Source organism: Colius striatus, chromosome 3, assembly GCF_028858725.1.
Source record: "Colius striatus isolate bColStr4 chromosome 3, bColStr4.1.hap1, whole genome shotgun sequence".
In the NCBI taxonomy this organism is placed as follows: Eukaryota; Metazoa; Chordata; class Aves; order Coliiformes; family Coliidae; genus Colius; species Colius striatus.
This window is the reverse complement of record NC_084761.1, coordinates 52,789,275-52,806,839: the sequence shown is the minus strand read 5'-3', so window position 1 is coordinate 52,806,839 and position 17,565 is coordinate 52,789,275. Positions and strand designations below refer to the sequence as shown.

General features: G+C 45.1%; 1 protein-coding gene across 1 annotated transcript; it reads left to right on the top strand.

The window, feature by feature from the left end:
* Positions 1–3,216: 3,216 nt before the first annotated feature.
* Positions 3,217–7,107, top strand: SFRP2 (secreted frizzled related protein 2). Its single transcript, XM_061993300.1, has 3 exons — positions 3,217–3,847; positions 4,543–4,623; positions 6,029–7,107. Exons 1-3 carry the CDS (start codon positions 3,355–3,357, stop codon positions 6,331–6,333), a joined length of 879 nt encoding a protein of 292 aa, XP_061849284.1. The 5' UTR covers positions 3,217–3,354; the 3' UTR covers positions 6,334–7,107.
* Positions 7,108–17,565: the final 10,458 nt, after the last annotated feature.

Below are 17,565 nucleotides of genomic sequence, written 5' to 3'. Positions count from 1 at the left end.
AGAGCGCCCTCCCCCAGCCCTCACCCCCCACCCGCCCCAATAAATAGCCAGGTAAGGGAATAAGTGTTCTTAAGGCAGCATGTTTGGAAAAATACGCAACAGATGGATTAATACATCGATACTGCTTATTGTTGCCTGAGTTGAAGCACCTCTTGCCCACTCTTTTAACACAGGCAAGCATCATTATGTTTTCCATTTGCCACTTTTCAGCTTTCAGAGTTGGACAGCAAATATCCAAGAATATCCAAGAATAGAATATCCAAGCTCACCTCAAGGCTCGAGAGAAAAGGAAGCAGCACCACAGTTTTAACACAGATGGCACAGACCAGAAACACTCTTTAGAATGCAATGCTACTCCTAACTCCCTGCAAGAACCAAGGACTCGAGTAATTTTCCCCACAACTCATTCATTTTCACCACCATCCAGGTAATATTTACCGGGGGGAGAAGGACTGGGGTTGGGGGTCTTTTTTTTTTTCAAGCAGCTCATTCTCTCACCCATCTCCCAAGATTTAAAGTGATTTAAGCACTGAAGGATTAAAGGGGTTTTAACAGCCTATATTGCTTTAAACATCAAAGATAGATTCAACACATGTGCCACTTTCAGAGGTTTAAAGTGGCTTAACCATCAGTGCCACCTGAGGAATTTATAGGAACTCAAAAGCCTATGCTCCCTCTAAAACGGTAACAATGTATCACAGAATCATAGAATCATTTAGGTTAGAAAAGATTTTTAAGATCATCTAGTCCAACCACTAACCTCACACTGCCAGGCCTATCACTAAACTAAACCATATCCTTCAACATCTCATTGATAGATAGATCATCTTCTAAATATCTCCAGGGATGGTGACTCCACCAGCTCCCTGGGCAGCCTGTTCCAATGCTGAATAACCCTCTCAGAGAAAAAAGTTCTTCCTAATCTCCAATCTAAACCTCCCCTGGCACCTTAAAACATCATTATATTTTAGGAGTGCTGTTCTGCTTATGGCTCCCAGGTTGCCCAGGGCTATATCCGAGAATGTGCCCAATCCCTCTAAGTCCTTTTTCCCCCCAGGGGGAGTCACACCAGACGGAAGACACCTGCCAACTGCCTTAAAGAGGTCTTTAGGTTCCTTCCCAATTAAGACTGAAAAGGTGGCTGCTTATTGGCCTGAGCCCAACCTCCCTGCCTCTCGGGCCATCCCCCGAGCCCTGACACGTGCCCTAATAGGCAAGGGCAGCTGGGGCAGCCCAAAGCACAACTCCACTCACCAAGGGCTGCCTAAACACCTTTCAGTACCAGCACCAGCCCCAGCCCACTCAGCGAGGCCAGCCCAGGGAGGGAGGGAGAGGGGGGCTGCAAGCTCTCCCTGGCCCTCAGCAGCCCCCCCCATGTTGCAGAGACCCCCAACACCTCCCTTGGAGACAGCCCCACAAGTATCTCCTCCTCCTCACCTTGAACATCCTTGTGTGGACACCCAGAGCTGCTTTCCCTGCTCAGGCTTTTCTAGGTTTTGAGTGTTTAGCATGAAAACTACCCGGACATAGGGAATGCTGTGGATTTTTTGGCCATAGTGGCCAGTTCCTGCAACCACCAGTCCCTGCACCTTGTACCCAACCCAAGATGGCCTCCAGGCCCTGATAAACCCCAGCAACTGAACACAACTGGGTCTACTTGCTGGGAATGCTGAACCCCATGGCAGCCCCACGCTCCAGTGCTTTCCCTTCCAAGGGATTAGAGCAAGGGCAGTAACAATAGCTGGGGTCTGGAGGCTTGGGCTGGTTTTGTTCATGTGATCTCAGATTGTTTCAAATTTATAGCTAATGAGTCTGCCAAAGGTGATTAAAAATGGAAACAGTAAGGTCTCATAAAGCCTCGTTTCAAATCAAAGCTTAATCAGCATGGCCTGCTGGAAAGGGTCTTGAGACCTCCTCTGAAGGAGCTGGAACTGACTTCAGAGCCTTATAACAGCCTGCCTCTGGCTGCACTGTGGCCACTCCAGCATGACAGCCCTGTGCCTTCCTGGTGAGAATGCTGCAGGTGGTTCCATCTCTTTCCTATGCCACAAGCAGTGACTCACCTCAGGGAAGCCCAGTCTGGAAACTGGGCACCCAGGGATCCTTCGATTCACAGAAGTCATCACGGCTAAGGCTAGCTTCCCATTAAACATCTCTATAAGGAGATATATTCAGTAGCTGATTAATGAATGTGGTTTACCACAAAATGATACTGCACAGGCCTATTCTTTTCAATAATAATGCCATAAATAAAATTACTAAAAATCCAAGAACTATCCAAATTGCACTGAAGCTGCGCTGTGATCCCAGCGCCTTGCCTGTTGTCATCCCCTTTGTGGTAAATCAACACAAACACAATTCTTTAAGGGAGTTTTTAGGTGAAGACAGGAGTGAAGGGAATGGGATGTGCCTACGCTGCGCAGAGCCGGGCCCACACTTTTAGCCTCGGAAAAACGTGCCAGGTGACTGACTGTATTTCAAAAGCACTTCGATGGTCCCACCCAGGGAAAATCCTCCTTGGTGGGCAGGGGCTCTCCAAGGGCTGCAGGGACGGGACCCGGGGCAGGGAACACCCAGGGACTCGGGTGGGAGGACAGGAGGAAGAGCCCCGCAGGGCAGCCCCCCGTTGCTGGGAAGGGGAGTGGGAGGGGGACGAGGAGGAGAACCAGCAGCCCTGGGCCGCTGCCTGCAACTCCAGCGCCGGGCACAGCCCCGCCAGCATCGCAGGAAGGGGGAGGAGGTGCCAGACACCCCCCGGGGGCTGAGGGAGCAGACAGCCTCGCCCCTTCCTTGGGGAACCGGCCCGGCCACATCGTGCAGCCGCTGGCAGCGAAAAGCCCCAAACGCGGGCAAGTGGGTTCGAGGAGGGATGGGGGTCCCGCCGCCTCGCAGGAGCTAGGGCAGCGGCAGAGCTCATCCCAGCTGCCCGCGGCCCGAGAGCGGCCGCGGTCCGGCTGCGAACTACTCGGGCTTTCGTAGCTCTTTGTTCGCTGGGATCTTTCCCCCCTCGTCCCCGTGCTCGCACGGTAACGTTTCTGGCAGGGATTTCCTGCCAAAAGACAATCCCCCTGAGCAAAAGCAGACCGAGAAAGTAGTGACCAATCCTTTCTGGATGGCTGTCACCAGGCTCCTCCCAGCCCCCGCTCCCCCTGCTATTTGCATACAAAAAAATCCAGAAAACTCCCGTTTGCCCCTGCATCTCGCTCAGAGCCTCTGTCCGCGTCAGGCAGGCAGGAGCCCGGGCTGGGGAACGCTGCCTGCGGCTGAGGGCAGCCGCGCCCCGCCACCCCGGCCTCCCGAACCCTTTCGCCAGTCCCCCCGGCCCGTCCTGCCCCGTGCCCCCCCCCCCCCACAATGCAGCACCACCTCTGCGCCTTGCTCCTGCTGGCGTCCCAGTGCCTGGGCTCGGCCACCGGGCTCTTTCCCTTCGGGGAGCCCGACTTCTCCTACAAGCGCTCCAACTGCAAGCCCATCCCCGCCCCGATGCTGCTGTGCCGGGGCATCGAGTACCAGAGCATGCGGCTGCCCAACCTGCTGGGGCATGAGACGGTGCAGGAGGTGCTGGAGCAGGCCTCCACCTGGATCCCGCTGGTGCAGAAGCAGTGCCACCCTGACACCAGGAAGTTCCTCTGCTCCCTCTTTGCCCCCGTCTGCATCGACGACCTGGACGAGATCATCCAGCCCTGCCACTCGCTCTGCGAGGAGGTGAAGGAGAGCTGCGCTCCTGTGATGTCCGCCTTTGGCTTCCCCTGGCCCGACATGCTGGACTGCAGCCGCTTCCCCAAGGACAACGACCTCTGCATCCCGCTGGCCAGCAACGACCACATCCTCCCCGTCACCAGAGAAGGTAAGCGGGAGCCACCGAGCTGCCCCAGGGCCGGCAGCATCCGCCCCCCGCCGCGGCCCGACGAGCCGCCCCGGCAGCGAGGTCCCTCCCCGGCTTTCTGGAGGGGAGCGGGGGCGTCTCCCTCCCGCTGCAGCACTCCCCGCTGCTCCGGCACACGGAGGGGGACCGGCGAGGGGGCCGCTCGGGGAGGCTTTCCTCAGGGGACGGGGGAAACCACAGGCACCGTCGGGGATCTGGCACTGGCCCTCATCCCTCCGGCCTTTGCCCGTCATGTCCGCAAAGGGTACGGGACCCCGCACACAAGCCGCGCAGTTCCCAGAGGGAGAACCTTCGTATGCAAAGATCATCGCTGAGGCGCGGGGCTGCGGTGTTTTATGTCGTGTCCCGTCCTCCCTCCCCCCACCTTTCCCTTACACTTTCCCCTGAAAAAAAAAAAAAAACAACAAAACCCACCCAACAACCAACAGTCCACAACACTTGGTTGAAGTGTAACCTTAAAAGCACACTGTCCCACTCCCCCCCCCGCCCCCTTCCCCAGCGGGTGTGCAGCAAGGTAAGGCGCGTCGAAGTGCTGGGGCGGGAGGGGTGGAAAGAAGGCGCAGGGGCTGGGATGGAGGACCGCCGCTTCCCGGAGGGTTCCCGACGCCACCTGCTGTTCCTTTCTCCCCGAGCCTGATGGGGACTCTCGTTTCCAGCACCCAAGGTCTGCGATGCCTGCAAAAGCAAAAATGAAGACGACAATGACATTGTGGAAAATCTCTGCAAAAATGACTTCGGTAAGTGGGAGCAAATCTCCCTTGGTTGAAACTTGAAAACTGAGCATCAGGTACAACTCCCAGTGGAGTCAGAGAGAGAGGTGTGCCTGGATAAAAGGTGGGGCTTTGTCTTATCTGCAGATGGACCATTGGGTCTTTAAACGCCAAATTCCACCTCGGGATAAAAAGTAGCCCTTTTTGTAGTCCTTTTCAGTTTGGAAGTAGTGCTCTTTTATGTGGATGTTGCTAGCAAGCCAAATAGAAAGTAAAATGGAAAAAAAAAATAAGTCTTTCATCCACACTGTTGCCTGGGGAGAAGTAGAGCAAAGCTGCACTTAGACGCAAGAGAAAGAGCTGCATGACCAATCTCACATACCGTAAGAAAGACTCTCCCTGCAGATTAAGGACGAAGCTCTGTATATCCCTTGACAGAGAAGGTAATGCACAGACAATTGGGGATATAAACTTAATGGGAAGATCTGGGGTTAGAAGAGGACAAGAAAGCCCTTTGGACACAGACAACTGAACAGCACATTATCCACACATTAGCATTTCAAGAGCAAAATGGAATAAGGAGGGCAGTCTTTTTATAGTAGGTCAATGTTTATACCTGGAAACAGATTTATAGTATAAATATCTCCAACAATTTAAAAAATCTTTCTTTAAAAAAAACCCAAACACACTACCTAAAACCTAAACCCATAACTGTGGGACATAATTGCTAAAACTACCAACAGCTTTGTCCTGGCAAATTGCACTCGAATAAATCCTCCTAAATCTAAACATGACCTACAGATTCTTACAGAGCTCTGAATGCCCCTCTGAGTTATTTTACCAAATTGAACGCAGCTGTTGGACCAATTTGTCCTCCATGGGATCTATTCTTTCAAAAAAAAACCCTAGAAAACAATGCATGTGAAATATCATTTCCTTACAGGTTTGCCTAAAATCCTCTCCAGCCTAATAAATTAAGTTTAGAAGTTTTCAGCCGCAGGAGAGATCAGGTTTCAGATGAGGTCTAGGTACTTGCCTCCCCACCTCCCCCCTTCAAACTCTTGTTTCAGGAAGACTCTCCTCTCGCTATGAAAGAAAAGTGAAGTTCTGCTTAACGTAGCAAACCTGCCCCCTCTCTGTTTGCAAACAGGAGAAAAGCTGGAAAAAATATTTAGGAAGGAAGGAAAAAGGGGGAGGGGGAAGAGGAGAAAAGAAACCCCAAAACCCTCCACCCCAAGGCTGATTCAAACTTAAATGACTTACATGCCCTTTGTGGCTTTAGAAATGGAGCCACCTGCTGCCTCTTCTGTCAGCCCTGACAGTTTAATTAGCAATAGAGCACCTCCCTCCCCAGGTCCTCTTTATGTGCACTAATGGGAAAAAACCTCTCAATCTCTCTCTCTCCCCACCTCCCCCTCCCCTCCTCTATTAGCCTTGAAGATAAAAGTGAAGGAGATTGCCTACATCAATGGGGATACCAAGATCACCCCTGAAACAAAGAGCAAAACCATCTACAAGCTGAATGGGCTGACAGAAAGGGATCTGAGGAAGATCGTACTTTGGCTCAAAGGTGGCCTCCAGTGTACCTGCGATGAGATGAATGACATAAACGTCCCCTACTTGGTGATGGGGCAAAAGCAAGCTGGGGAATTGGTGATCACCTCGCTGAAGCGGTGGCAGAAAGGGCAACGGGCTTTCAAGCGGTTCTCCCGCAGCATCCGCAAACTGCAGTGTTAGTGGCTCTGGCTCCGGCCGCCTCCAGCAGCCACCTCTGTCCCCAGCTCTCTGGGCCTCCTGCACCTTCTCTCTTCAGCCCCTCTGAGCCTCGAGATGCGAGGGGCATGAGACATGGTGACCGCTCTCCGAGAGGGGAGGGAGCCCTCTGTTTTTGTGTACATAGGTTAAAATGTAATGGAACAAAATCATGACTATTTTTGGGAAGTATTAAAAGTATCTTGCTTAAGGCTTTGGGGTTTTTTATGGTTGCAAACATGACTTTGGTCTGAGGTTTTTCCCTCTTCATTTTGGTAATGCTGGTTCATTTATATTGCTGCTTCTCTGTATACGTGCATGTTTGTTGCGCAGAAGCAGGAGATGCAGAGGAAGACAGCCACGCGTGCAACTGGCCTGTCACAGTGGGCACAACTCTTTCACCGACGTGAAACGACTTGCCACCTATATTAACACTATAAAGGTCATGTTACAACTCTTGCATGCAATACATAGGCACCAGTAAGAGTATATTAACCATTCTGACATTTTATTTTCCACAAGTCTGAGCCCTTCTCTCTCAGAAAAAAAGAAAAAAAGAAAACAAGTTTTGGAGCTGGTTGATTTGAGTGCAACTTTTTGTTATTATTATTGTTATTTTGCAAATTAAACCATCCGTAGCCTAACTGTAATATACCTAGTGGTTGACTTGAAAGAGTTGTAAAATATTGCTTTAATTAACCTTGTAAATACTCCGGATAAATGTTATATTCTTGTATATAAACTTCACGTCATAGTTTACTCATTGTCTCAGTCTCTATTCACTTTAATCTGTTTTGGGCTTTGTCGTGGCAAAGCAAAAGTTGGAATTCCACCCCAAGGGGCTAGTAGAGAAGCTGGAGGGAGCATCTAGTGCTGCATTCAGGGAAAAAAAACCACAGTGGACTTCATCTCCCCAGAGATGAACCCACAAGACATGGGACTGAAGTTCAGTCAACTCATTCCAATATGTGTCTGTTGAGGTCTTCAAGATGAAGAGTTTTCTGTGGCTCCTTTGTTCAACCACCTGCATTTTCATCTCAGAAGACTCTGCTTTTCGCTGATGTGGAATTGCAAGGAGACCATTTGCTTAAAAATGAAATAAATTTCTTACACTTGAAAATGGCATTAAGGAGTGCCAGAGTAGACAGAAAAATCTCATTTGCAACTAACAATTCAGAATAATGGTAGAGCAAGGTATGTTTTGTGTGTGTGTACACTCACTATTCTTACCAAGAAAGAAAATAAAACTTGCCTAACAGTGTTACCTAGAGGAATGTTTTTCATCATGTTTCTTACAAATGTTTTCTGATTAAGAGCATTACCTGTTAGAATTTTATTATATTTATACTGAAAAATAGCCTCACTTCCCAACGCTGTCACTGGTAAGTAACGTTGGGAATTGTGCTAACTATTCAGAGACAGAATGCAAATCCAGTGCTAGGTTTGGGTTGGGTTTTTTTTAAGTAAAAAAATCATATTAATGTCACATACCTAGTGTGACATTTTTTCACTATCAGGATAAAAAGATAAAATCTAAAGACACATGTCAAATTTGTCTTAGAAAATAAGAATTGTTTGCCCTCTCCCAAAGCCTTACCGCAGTCACTGCACTTAGTACAAACAATGGTAGGACTGTGGACAAGCAAAAAAAAGAAAGATCAGTCCTCACAAATATCCTCAAAATAATAATTTAAGAAGCATCTAAACAAAAAGCCCCATTCCAAACAGACTCACTCTTTAATGTATTAAAACTTTTCTTCTGAATGGACCTGGATTCCCAAGACACAGATTTGAGTCTTTTCGGGCTGTGGTGTTTAACAGTTTAATACCGGCACTATGTCCATCATCTTATAGAGCTGCCAGCAGCCACGTCACGTCGCTCTACCCATCTCGCTGTGCATATAGTGTGATACCTGTTCCTGAAGAGCCTTGGTTTTGGAGAAAACAAGCTCACAGATAAAGATGAGCTGGCTGAAGATGAGCCTGCAGAAAAGGGGCTTGTGCTGCCTGGTGGAAAAAAAACACTTTGAAAAGACAGTCATTACGATGTGGTTTCTGAGGACAAACAGCCAGGACTGTTCTGCTTAGCTTGACTTGCAGATACTAAGTCCTCCTACAGCAACCATAAAACTACTTGAATTGGGTTGCCCTAGAAGGCAGCTGTACTGATGCCAATGAGGACAGACAGGTCACAAGTTACTCACCCTGGGGTCACGTTAAGGCCAAGACTACATAACGGATTTTTGCCAAATCACTTAGATCTATGAAGACACATTACCTGTGACCAGCATTGCTCTGTCTTAAAAAGCCTCAAACATTCTCCTTCCTCCATCACAAAATAAACACCATTACACCAGCAAAATCCTGTTCCTATCAGGAGAAATTCAAGAGAAGAAGAATAAACTAGACTGGCAAACAATCAGTTTTACTAGTATAATCAGTGTCTTGGATTAAGAGCATCCTGCCATGCAGCATATCCCTACTGATAAAGCCTGCTCTATGTGGCCCTGGGACAAATTGCTGGGACTATCCACACTTGGGAGTGAATTGGCAGAGGCAGGATTACCTTTTCAGATAAACAGGATTTAGTCAAATGCAAAGAGTAATGGGACTCATATTTTCCCAGTTTATTTCTGTTACCTTGTTCTAACAGCATCCTATGAAAAGATGGGTCACATTTGGCTCCCTAAAGACAAGGCGTGTGTTTGTTATACTCTGTTTCCAAAGGTGTATAAGCCTGACATTGCAAACTGACAATCAGAATTTTGAAGTCATAGCCTAAGGAAACTTCATCTCTCAGATGGTCGTAAAGTAGTAAACATATAAATTTTTCACGTTTGTACTCCAACTTGCTCAACAACAACTGAACATCTTTGACTGTGCTAAGCAAATAGTGAACCAAACATAAAACAAAACATTATCAGAGCCTGTTACTTCTGATAATTGCATCACATATACTTCAGAGTAACTATTACCTGGTATGGTATGGTTCATTTCTAACAGATTATTTTTTTGCAATTGGTGAAAAAAGGCAAGCCACTGTTGCATTTTTCAGACACTTTTTTGTCTTTCTCTAATTAAAACAACATTGTTAGGCAGCCAATTATGTAGCTCCCATTGTATTTGCTTTCATAAAAACTATAAAAGCAGTTGACTACAATGGATTAGTTTAAGAACAATAATAATGATACTTGACATTTATACAGAAGTTTCCATTTAAGGTTCTCAGACTGCTTTCACAAAAATAGGCCTTAATATCTCTATTTTGCAGATCAGGAAAGTGAGGCACAGTGAAATGAAATCACTCGTTCAGAACAACCCAGTCAAGCCCTTTATAGTCATGAAAAGTAGCATATTTTTTGTCTCCGAGTTTTATGCTCTAATTACTAGGCCATGGCAATCACAACGATGTATAATCAAGACAGCACTTAGATTATAATTTGAAAGCATAGCAGCAATCAGGTCTCCCTCCAACAACTTCTTCCCCCGGAGTGTGTAAAAAAAAAATGACTGCCCAAATTCAGGTTTAAAACCCATCAGCGATATTCCTCACAGTCTTTTCCTTTCTTCCTTATTTATCATTCTCTCTATCCCTTGATAACTTCTTAATCCTTTCTTCTCTCCCTCACTTCTCATTCACCTCACACAGCCACAGAGAAGCCACTCAGCCTCTCTCTCACCCCTCTCATACAGACACTTTCAGTATGGTTTATTAAAGACCTCATAGGATATAACTACACACAAGCCACAAAAATCCTAATGACCAGCTTGAGACATAAAAAGACCCATGTGGGAAATCCAGCAAGAGGCATTTAAATTTAATTAATGATTTTCTGTGGGGACAGGAGAGTGCTTAGATGCCACAAGGAGCACCACAGGCACATGTTGGTTACTTCAGGCACAGCCACTATTCCTATTCTGCAGCAAAAGAATATGAAGATATTTAAAGGGTATAGGGAGCACAAAGAATTGACATAATGCCGGCATGGCCAGGTCTCCTGCACATCTCAGTCCTGCTGTTATAAGCCTATGTTCCCCCTCAGGGGCCACAAAGCCCCTCTTCCAACCTTCTTCCAGTTGTCTCATCCCCCCTCTGCAGCCATCAAGGGCATCAGCCAAGAGCAGAGTCACCACAAGTCAAGAACGAACTGCCTCATCACCCCTCAGTTGCTTGCTGTGGCATGAGCAAGGCCCCTGCAGCCCACAAAGCAGATCCTTTTTTGCTGATTCTGCAACCTGCTGCCATCCTCACCAAACCTACCAGTCCTGAGAGCCCTTGAGGTGTGCCTGCAGTTTATAAGGACAGAGGAAGGGCAACAGGTTGATGGCTAACAGAGCAGTGGGCAGCCCTCCTTAGGTCGGGCAGCCCAGGCTTATGTTATTGGAACCAGAAGCTCTTACTTCTAGGCTTCAGAGAGATGCCTGTATGATTTATCTAAAAGTTGCTTTCTTATCAGCAGATGTAGATTCAGTACAGCCTGACTGTCTGATGAAACAACCACAGGAATGGATCTTGTTTGCCTCTGTATGAAGAGGAGAGTGCAAGACATTCACATCACAGGAATCCAAGACCCCAAGCTGTCTTATAGACATAAATTAACCCACACTATATCCCTTTAGAGTGAGTTTAATAGGGTAACATTTTCCAAATGCATGAGCCCCTTCAGGGTGAACCGTAGGCTCCTAAATCACCTAGATGCCTTGGAAAAATTTAGCTGCTAGCCCCAACCAAACTTAAAGTCAGTTGGCCGAGGTCAGCCAGCAAGCCTGTCATCCAGCCAGGAGGAACACCTCAGCAATCAGCCAGCCAGCCCATCGCTCTCACCACTGATCAAAATAACCAACCAACATAGAGAGCTGTACCGCAAAGCAGCCCACGGAGCAAACTTCCAAACCAATTCTCTGCACGCACAGAGAAGCTGTCTGGCCAGAAAGACCCTCACAAGTGAAGAGGTGTGCTCAGAACAGATCCAAGAAAGAGCCATGTATACCTTCTAAGAGCCACAGTAAGGCAGTGCAATTAATGCAACTCTTTCAAAACCCAAATGCTGCAGATTATACTTTTGGAGTAATTTCCTGTCCACAAAAGTGATGCTAAAATCACAGAGAATTTTCTGTTTGGACACAACAGGTTGCCATTAGAGGCACAGCCAAAACTAGCAGCAACTTGCAGATTTAGGAGTGATTTGAAAGGGTAGCAGGAGTGCTAATTTAAGCACACTTTCAGCTTTCCAGATCTTTGGTTTTTGGAGTTTAACCCTGGCAGCCTTCATTAGACATTAAACTTTACATGTGGAGCTAGGGTGGAAGGACAATTTAAGAGGTTTCCACTGATACCTGCTTTTATCAGGCAAGAGATAACTAATCCTTCCCTGGCAATTTCTCTGCATTGTTAGTTTGCTGCAAATCCCAAACGGTGTCTAATTGCTTTTTTTGTTATGTGAATCTCCAGCCATACACAAGAGTGAGCCCTGACTGGTTACACACTGAGGCAGGTGCCTTTAGTGGCTGCAGGGCTCACATCATTAGGCACACACAGAGCTATTAGTCATTTCAGTTTACTCTGAGGCACAAACCTGAATTAAGTCAGGCCATTTTCCTAAGCAAAACAATAGCTTAATTGCAATAGGTAAGACAAAAGGTAGAGTTTCAGAAACTAGAGCAACTGTCCCCCAAAAAATAATCAGGTGAGACAAGAAAATACACAGTAATTGAAGAATTAGGAGGTTTCATAATTGTTTTCAACAAGGGAAGAAAATCGTTTTGAAGATAATCTTATAGCCTGACACAGCCTGTTTCCTTCGGATGCTGGATTTTTCAATATGGGAAAAATTTTCAGTACTCTCATTTACATTCTGTGATTTGTAGCACTGCAGTCATCCCAGTGATATGAATGAAGGAGGGTTGTGGTTTTTTTCACACAATGTAGATTTTTAAATAGAGCGTGGATTTTCAAAAGAGTTTACAAATCTAAAGCATAAGCTCAATTCCCAAAGTATTCTTCGGGTTTGATTTTTAAGTAACTGACACAACAAAAGGACAAAAAAAAAAATTGTTGGAAGCAATGTAAGAACACATCTTTAAAATCCTGTTAGATGTTTACCAGTTGATTGAGGTACCCACATATATTTCAAAATTTGTCTGCAACACATATATTCTTAGAGAGTTTAATGTGCTTGGCACCCAAGGATTTTGGAAATGTGATCTAGACTGTTGAAAATGTTAGCAAGTGGTAGTATCATAATCTGTCTCATACATGTGAAATGTTACAATTATCTTAACCCTTTTGTTTCATCATTTGACTAGAATGTGAGACTTACTGGGAGAGCTGAAATAAGACATCCTGACTTCCCCACAGAAACAGACTTTGTACATTCATAAGGTGCCTCTGGAATTCTAAAGCTAGTTCTACCGTCATGAGGAAACACTGCATGAAAATCATTCCCTCAATCTAGAACTAAGCTTTAGAAATCTTGCTGGGAGCATTGGCATCCTTCTCAACTTTGAAGTGCTGCATTAAGTAGATGAACAAGAAAAGATTCATATGAAATACTGTCTTATACAATACAATACAGCAGGAACCACATTAACTGGTAAGATACCTTGCAACTGCTGCAACTAACTGACTAGGTAGGTCACATAAAGCATATCCTAAAAATGAGCCTTGAGCCCAGATATCTACAAAGAAACAAGTCTGTTAAAGCAAGCTCAGGCTCAGCTTGATGCTGTGGCTTGCCCAGCATCAAGGGAAGTTAGTGGGACCTATTAAAGAGCTTGCAGTATCAACTTTATCTTGGTATAATCTGTCCTTGCAGCACATGAAAGGGTCCCCAAGGGAACTACTCCTCATAGCAGGCAAGGAACAAGCACTGAGGTGCTGCTTCCAGACCTTTGAGCTCCCACAAGGCAGGAGAGCAGCAGGCTGGATCCCTTCAGATGGCAGCCTAATGACCATTTGCTAGGCAGGGCTCAGCACACTTGGACATGAAAAATACACCTTTTCAGCCTTAGAGTAATCTTGATAAGGCTGAGCACCGGAGGCCCAGGCTTGCCACATTTGCCAGCTGGGCTCTCCTCCTACTTGCCTGTCTCCCACACTCGTTCTATCTTTGATCCTCTCAAGGAGAAAAGGGATCTAGAAGAGCTTGTGGAAAACTTTACACACAGCAGCACTCGAAAAAGAGATAAGAAGAAGGTGCTGGTGAATACTGTAATGGCATAATCTACTTCACTGGACGATTCTCATCTGGCTGGTGTATTCCACTTCTGACACACTACTGAAAGGACAGTGGAGAAACAGAGCTCTAAAAAGAAAAAGATTACAAGATCTGCCAGGGAATTTGGTACCAACACACACTCTAGGTAGACTTTATGAAGTGTGAAATGACGACCTAGACCTGCTCCTAGGAAAATCATCAGTAAAATACATTAGTAGAAACAGAGTGAATCTAGAATTGTCTGCGTTTGAAGAGTCTGATTCTTTAACAGCAATAATATTTATTTTCTAAATGTAACTAATAAATTGAGGACACCAGCAATTCAGAAGAGCCAGTCCTGCTCAAACTCCAATTAAAAAAGAAGCATTCTGAATTCATTTAATGGAGCCCTACTGAAGCCATTGTTCTAAAATAGTATTAATACAATATCCAACTAAGTCTGAATAAAACATGTACTTGTTATAAATGCAATAGCAGAAGCTATCTTTAAGGGAGAACAGCAACCCTGATTGTCACTGGTTCAGCACATAAAGAGGTGGACAAGTGGCTGTGGTCAGGGTGAAGTCATTCTCACCGTATAGCATCAGGCAACTGGCTGAGTGCAAAGCTGCCCAAGGTTCAGTGAAGTCAGCCTGGTGACATGTGGAGCAGATGCTGAAGGTCTGGCAGCTGGAAATGTTGGGAGCACTTGTCATCAAGAGGTGGCAGGAAGCTTATGTCAGCTGGAAAAGAGCCTCGATGCTTGTTGCTAGGGCAGCAGAGAGGGTTTTGACAGATAAAAGTGTTGGTGAGCAACAACTAGAGATAAGAGCGCAGATCCCTGGGAAGGCAGAGGAGGGCTGGTTCTTCAAGTTTATCTTTAGAGATAGGGATACAACAGGTCACAGTGAACTCCCAGTTTGGGGCAGGGGCTTGCACAGTCCTCGAGTCATCTGCTGCCAGCTTTACCCTGGAAGAGAACTGTTAGTTTGACTTTTCATGCTCATTCTTAGTGTTACGGTACAAGTGTTGCAGCTGGCAGAGAAGTTGCAGATGAAGAGGAAAGCAATGGTTGGCGAGAAGAAAACCCTTGTCTTTAGGAATAGTTAGATTTGCTAGACTTGACCTTGAGAACCTGAATAGCCGAAGTTTGCATACACTTAGGTCTGTGCCTGGCAAAATATCTTCTTTTATATTTCGCTTTCCTCTGGAGGTATTCAAAGTATAGTAACAGAGACATAGCAGACGTGTCTTTGAGTAAATCTTACTTGGTCCTGAAAAAAAATAGAGGAGAGAAAAACCCAAAAGTATGCAACAAAATCCAAGGACTATGAAAAATGTAGAGTCTTAAAATGCATAGACTGAAAAATAAGACCCTGTTAGTATCTGGTGTTGCTCCAGATCCAGCAAAAATACTAGAAAACAATAAGAAATAGAAAGTATTTTCCAAGGTTTTTTTAAATAAGTTTCCCAGAATGCATGATATTACTCAGATTTTCCAGAGCGAGAGTCTCTTCAAAACGTGTTACAAGAGTAACAGTATTGATAGCAATTTCAGATAAATGGAAAACCCAAGGTCTTCATCAATTTTTACACCTTGAAGAGTTCTTATAATCAAGTACAGCTGGCTGAACTCTTTTTAATAAACAGTTTCTGTGCCTCAAATAAATTGGGGAAATTCACCTAGACCTGTTTGTTTTTCCTTTCCAAGGTTGGGAATGGACATTTCTGAAATGAAATATTCCAGTTTTGGTAGCAGACTTGCACAATCACTGGCATTATCCACTCGTCATGCGCACACAGATACGTAAGACAAGATGGCAAACACTTATCTAAGCTGTGGGAGACCCTGGTTTAAATCTGTCCTCTCCTCTGTGCAACATGTCCCAGTTAAGATCATGAGCTCAAATATTAACCTGAGATTTTGGTAGCTACATGCTTGGATGGAGAATATGCTGGGTGTTTCAGTCTCAACTTTTGCTACTGAAGCTTTTCCAAATCATATAAAGTGATAGAGTAAATTGATCAGAGAAAGAATAAGCTTAAAGCCTGATGGCCAGGTTACTCACTTTGCACAGCAGCAGGAGAAGGTAAAGTAGAGGGGTCAGAGGCTATTTCTGATCCTCAGCCTCTATGTTGCCCCTGTACATGTGTGCATTGGGCCCACGTCAGACTCATAAACAGAGAATATCCAGCACAAGAAACCTGACCCATGAACTCTGATTTTGCTTGCTTGGTCCATTGGCCTTATTTTTTTAATCTAGGCATCCTAGGGAAGAAAGAGGGCTCCATCTCAGAACACTTCATTCCCAGTGTTAAGACTTTCATCTGGTTGTTAGAAGAACTCTACTAAAAGCTTAAAGCAGTTTGGAGTCTTGAATTTAAGTTGTTAACATCCCAAGTAAATTGCCCTACTCACTCAACCGGTAGATAAAACAGGAGAGCTGGGACTACTTCCCTCTCATGTTTATGATCCAATCCTTTGCTTTTATTAAATGTACCTGAAAAGCAAATGAAACAGTTTGCCAGGTGTTAAAAAATGTTTCTATAACCTCAAATCATTCCTTGTTGGTGTGCTGACAATTCTAAAGAAATGAAGTTTCCATTCAGTCCATAACAGGTTTTTTGGGTTTTTTTTTCAGTTCAGCTGCCAAAATACTTGAAACCCAGCAACTATTTGCACAACCCTATAAATTAGATTTACTAAAGGAAACAATTAGCAAGCGTGTCGCCTACAGGAATTTCAAATGGTGCTGCTACAGTGCATTGTTTAAGTAATTAGAAAATTATTCCAACTATTGCAAGTATTTGCAACACAAATGCAGAGCACATAGATGCTGTCCTATTAATAATGGGAGCTATAAAAAGATTGAAAAGCTAGTCTGAAGAGGAGGTCACATGCTTATTAGTCTAACCAGTGTAGACTTTTCATTGTCACCAAAGAGCAATATTAAAATCAAATAGGAGTGTAGAGGGAAATGTGCTGTTGCACTGCTAAATTTGTGAGAAATCAAGAGCTTCAGATGTGTGTCACACTATTCAAGCTTAAACAGAACAGCATCTGGACAAAGACATGAATACAATAATTAGTGAAGTTAAGGTGTACCACCAGACTATAAAGTAAAGATCAGAACTGTGATCAGAACTATAAAGTAAATCACCAGCGAGATGTCACAAAGCCAAAATGAGTTTCCAAATGGAAATAGCACCAATCAGAAATGTAGATCTCATGAAAAGGAATTTAATGGGAAAAATCAGCAGAGATGCTCAAACCACAATTTAATACACTCTACAAAACTGAAATGCAATTAATCTGGCTAAGATGGTAATACTTCCAAGTGATAATTTGCAGTCTTAAAAAATCCTGCACCTCAGATTTAGCTATTAAGCTTTCGAGATGGGCTAGCAGCCAGATGTTTATAAACTCTTTTCAGGTTCCAATTTAGTTACGGTTACAGGGTTAGACAATGTCCTCTCATTTAGCCCTTCAACTGACTAGCTTAACCATTATTTGCCACCACACTAGGCATATGCACCCTGCTGGCTGCCACTGTCCAATGCCAAGTCATCTATTTCCCCGCTACTGCTAGGCTGAGGCTGCTCCATTCATCCCCGAGACAGCCTCCTTTCAGGGGAGCATTACAGGCTCAAGAGACCTCTTTGTTGGAGTTCTATTTACACCCCCATTTTTTGTTACTCAGATTGTGAAAGGAAACAACAGGAGATGGAGAGGAGACGGACCGCTAACACAGTGGACCAGAAGTCATCAACCTCAGTTCTTTGAAGTGATGTGCACAGTAAACACAGAAATTAGACCACCGGGTTATTTCACATATTCGTATAAGTACAGTTCCCAACAGACAGCGTGGATCTACACCTACAAAAAGTCAGCATCATAATCAGCAATAACTGGCAACCTTCACCGCTATTTACAAAGAACCACAGCGTAATTATTCACCCAGCTCCCATTGATTATAATGGGATTTGGCTGGATAAATCCCCATGTAACTCTTTGAAAATT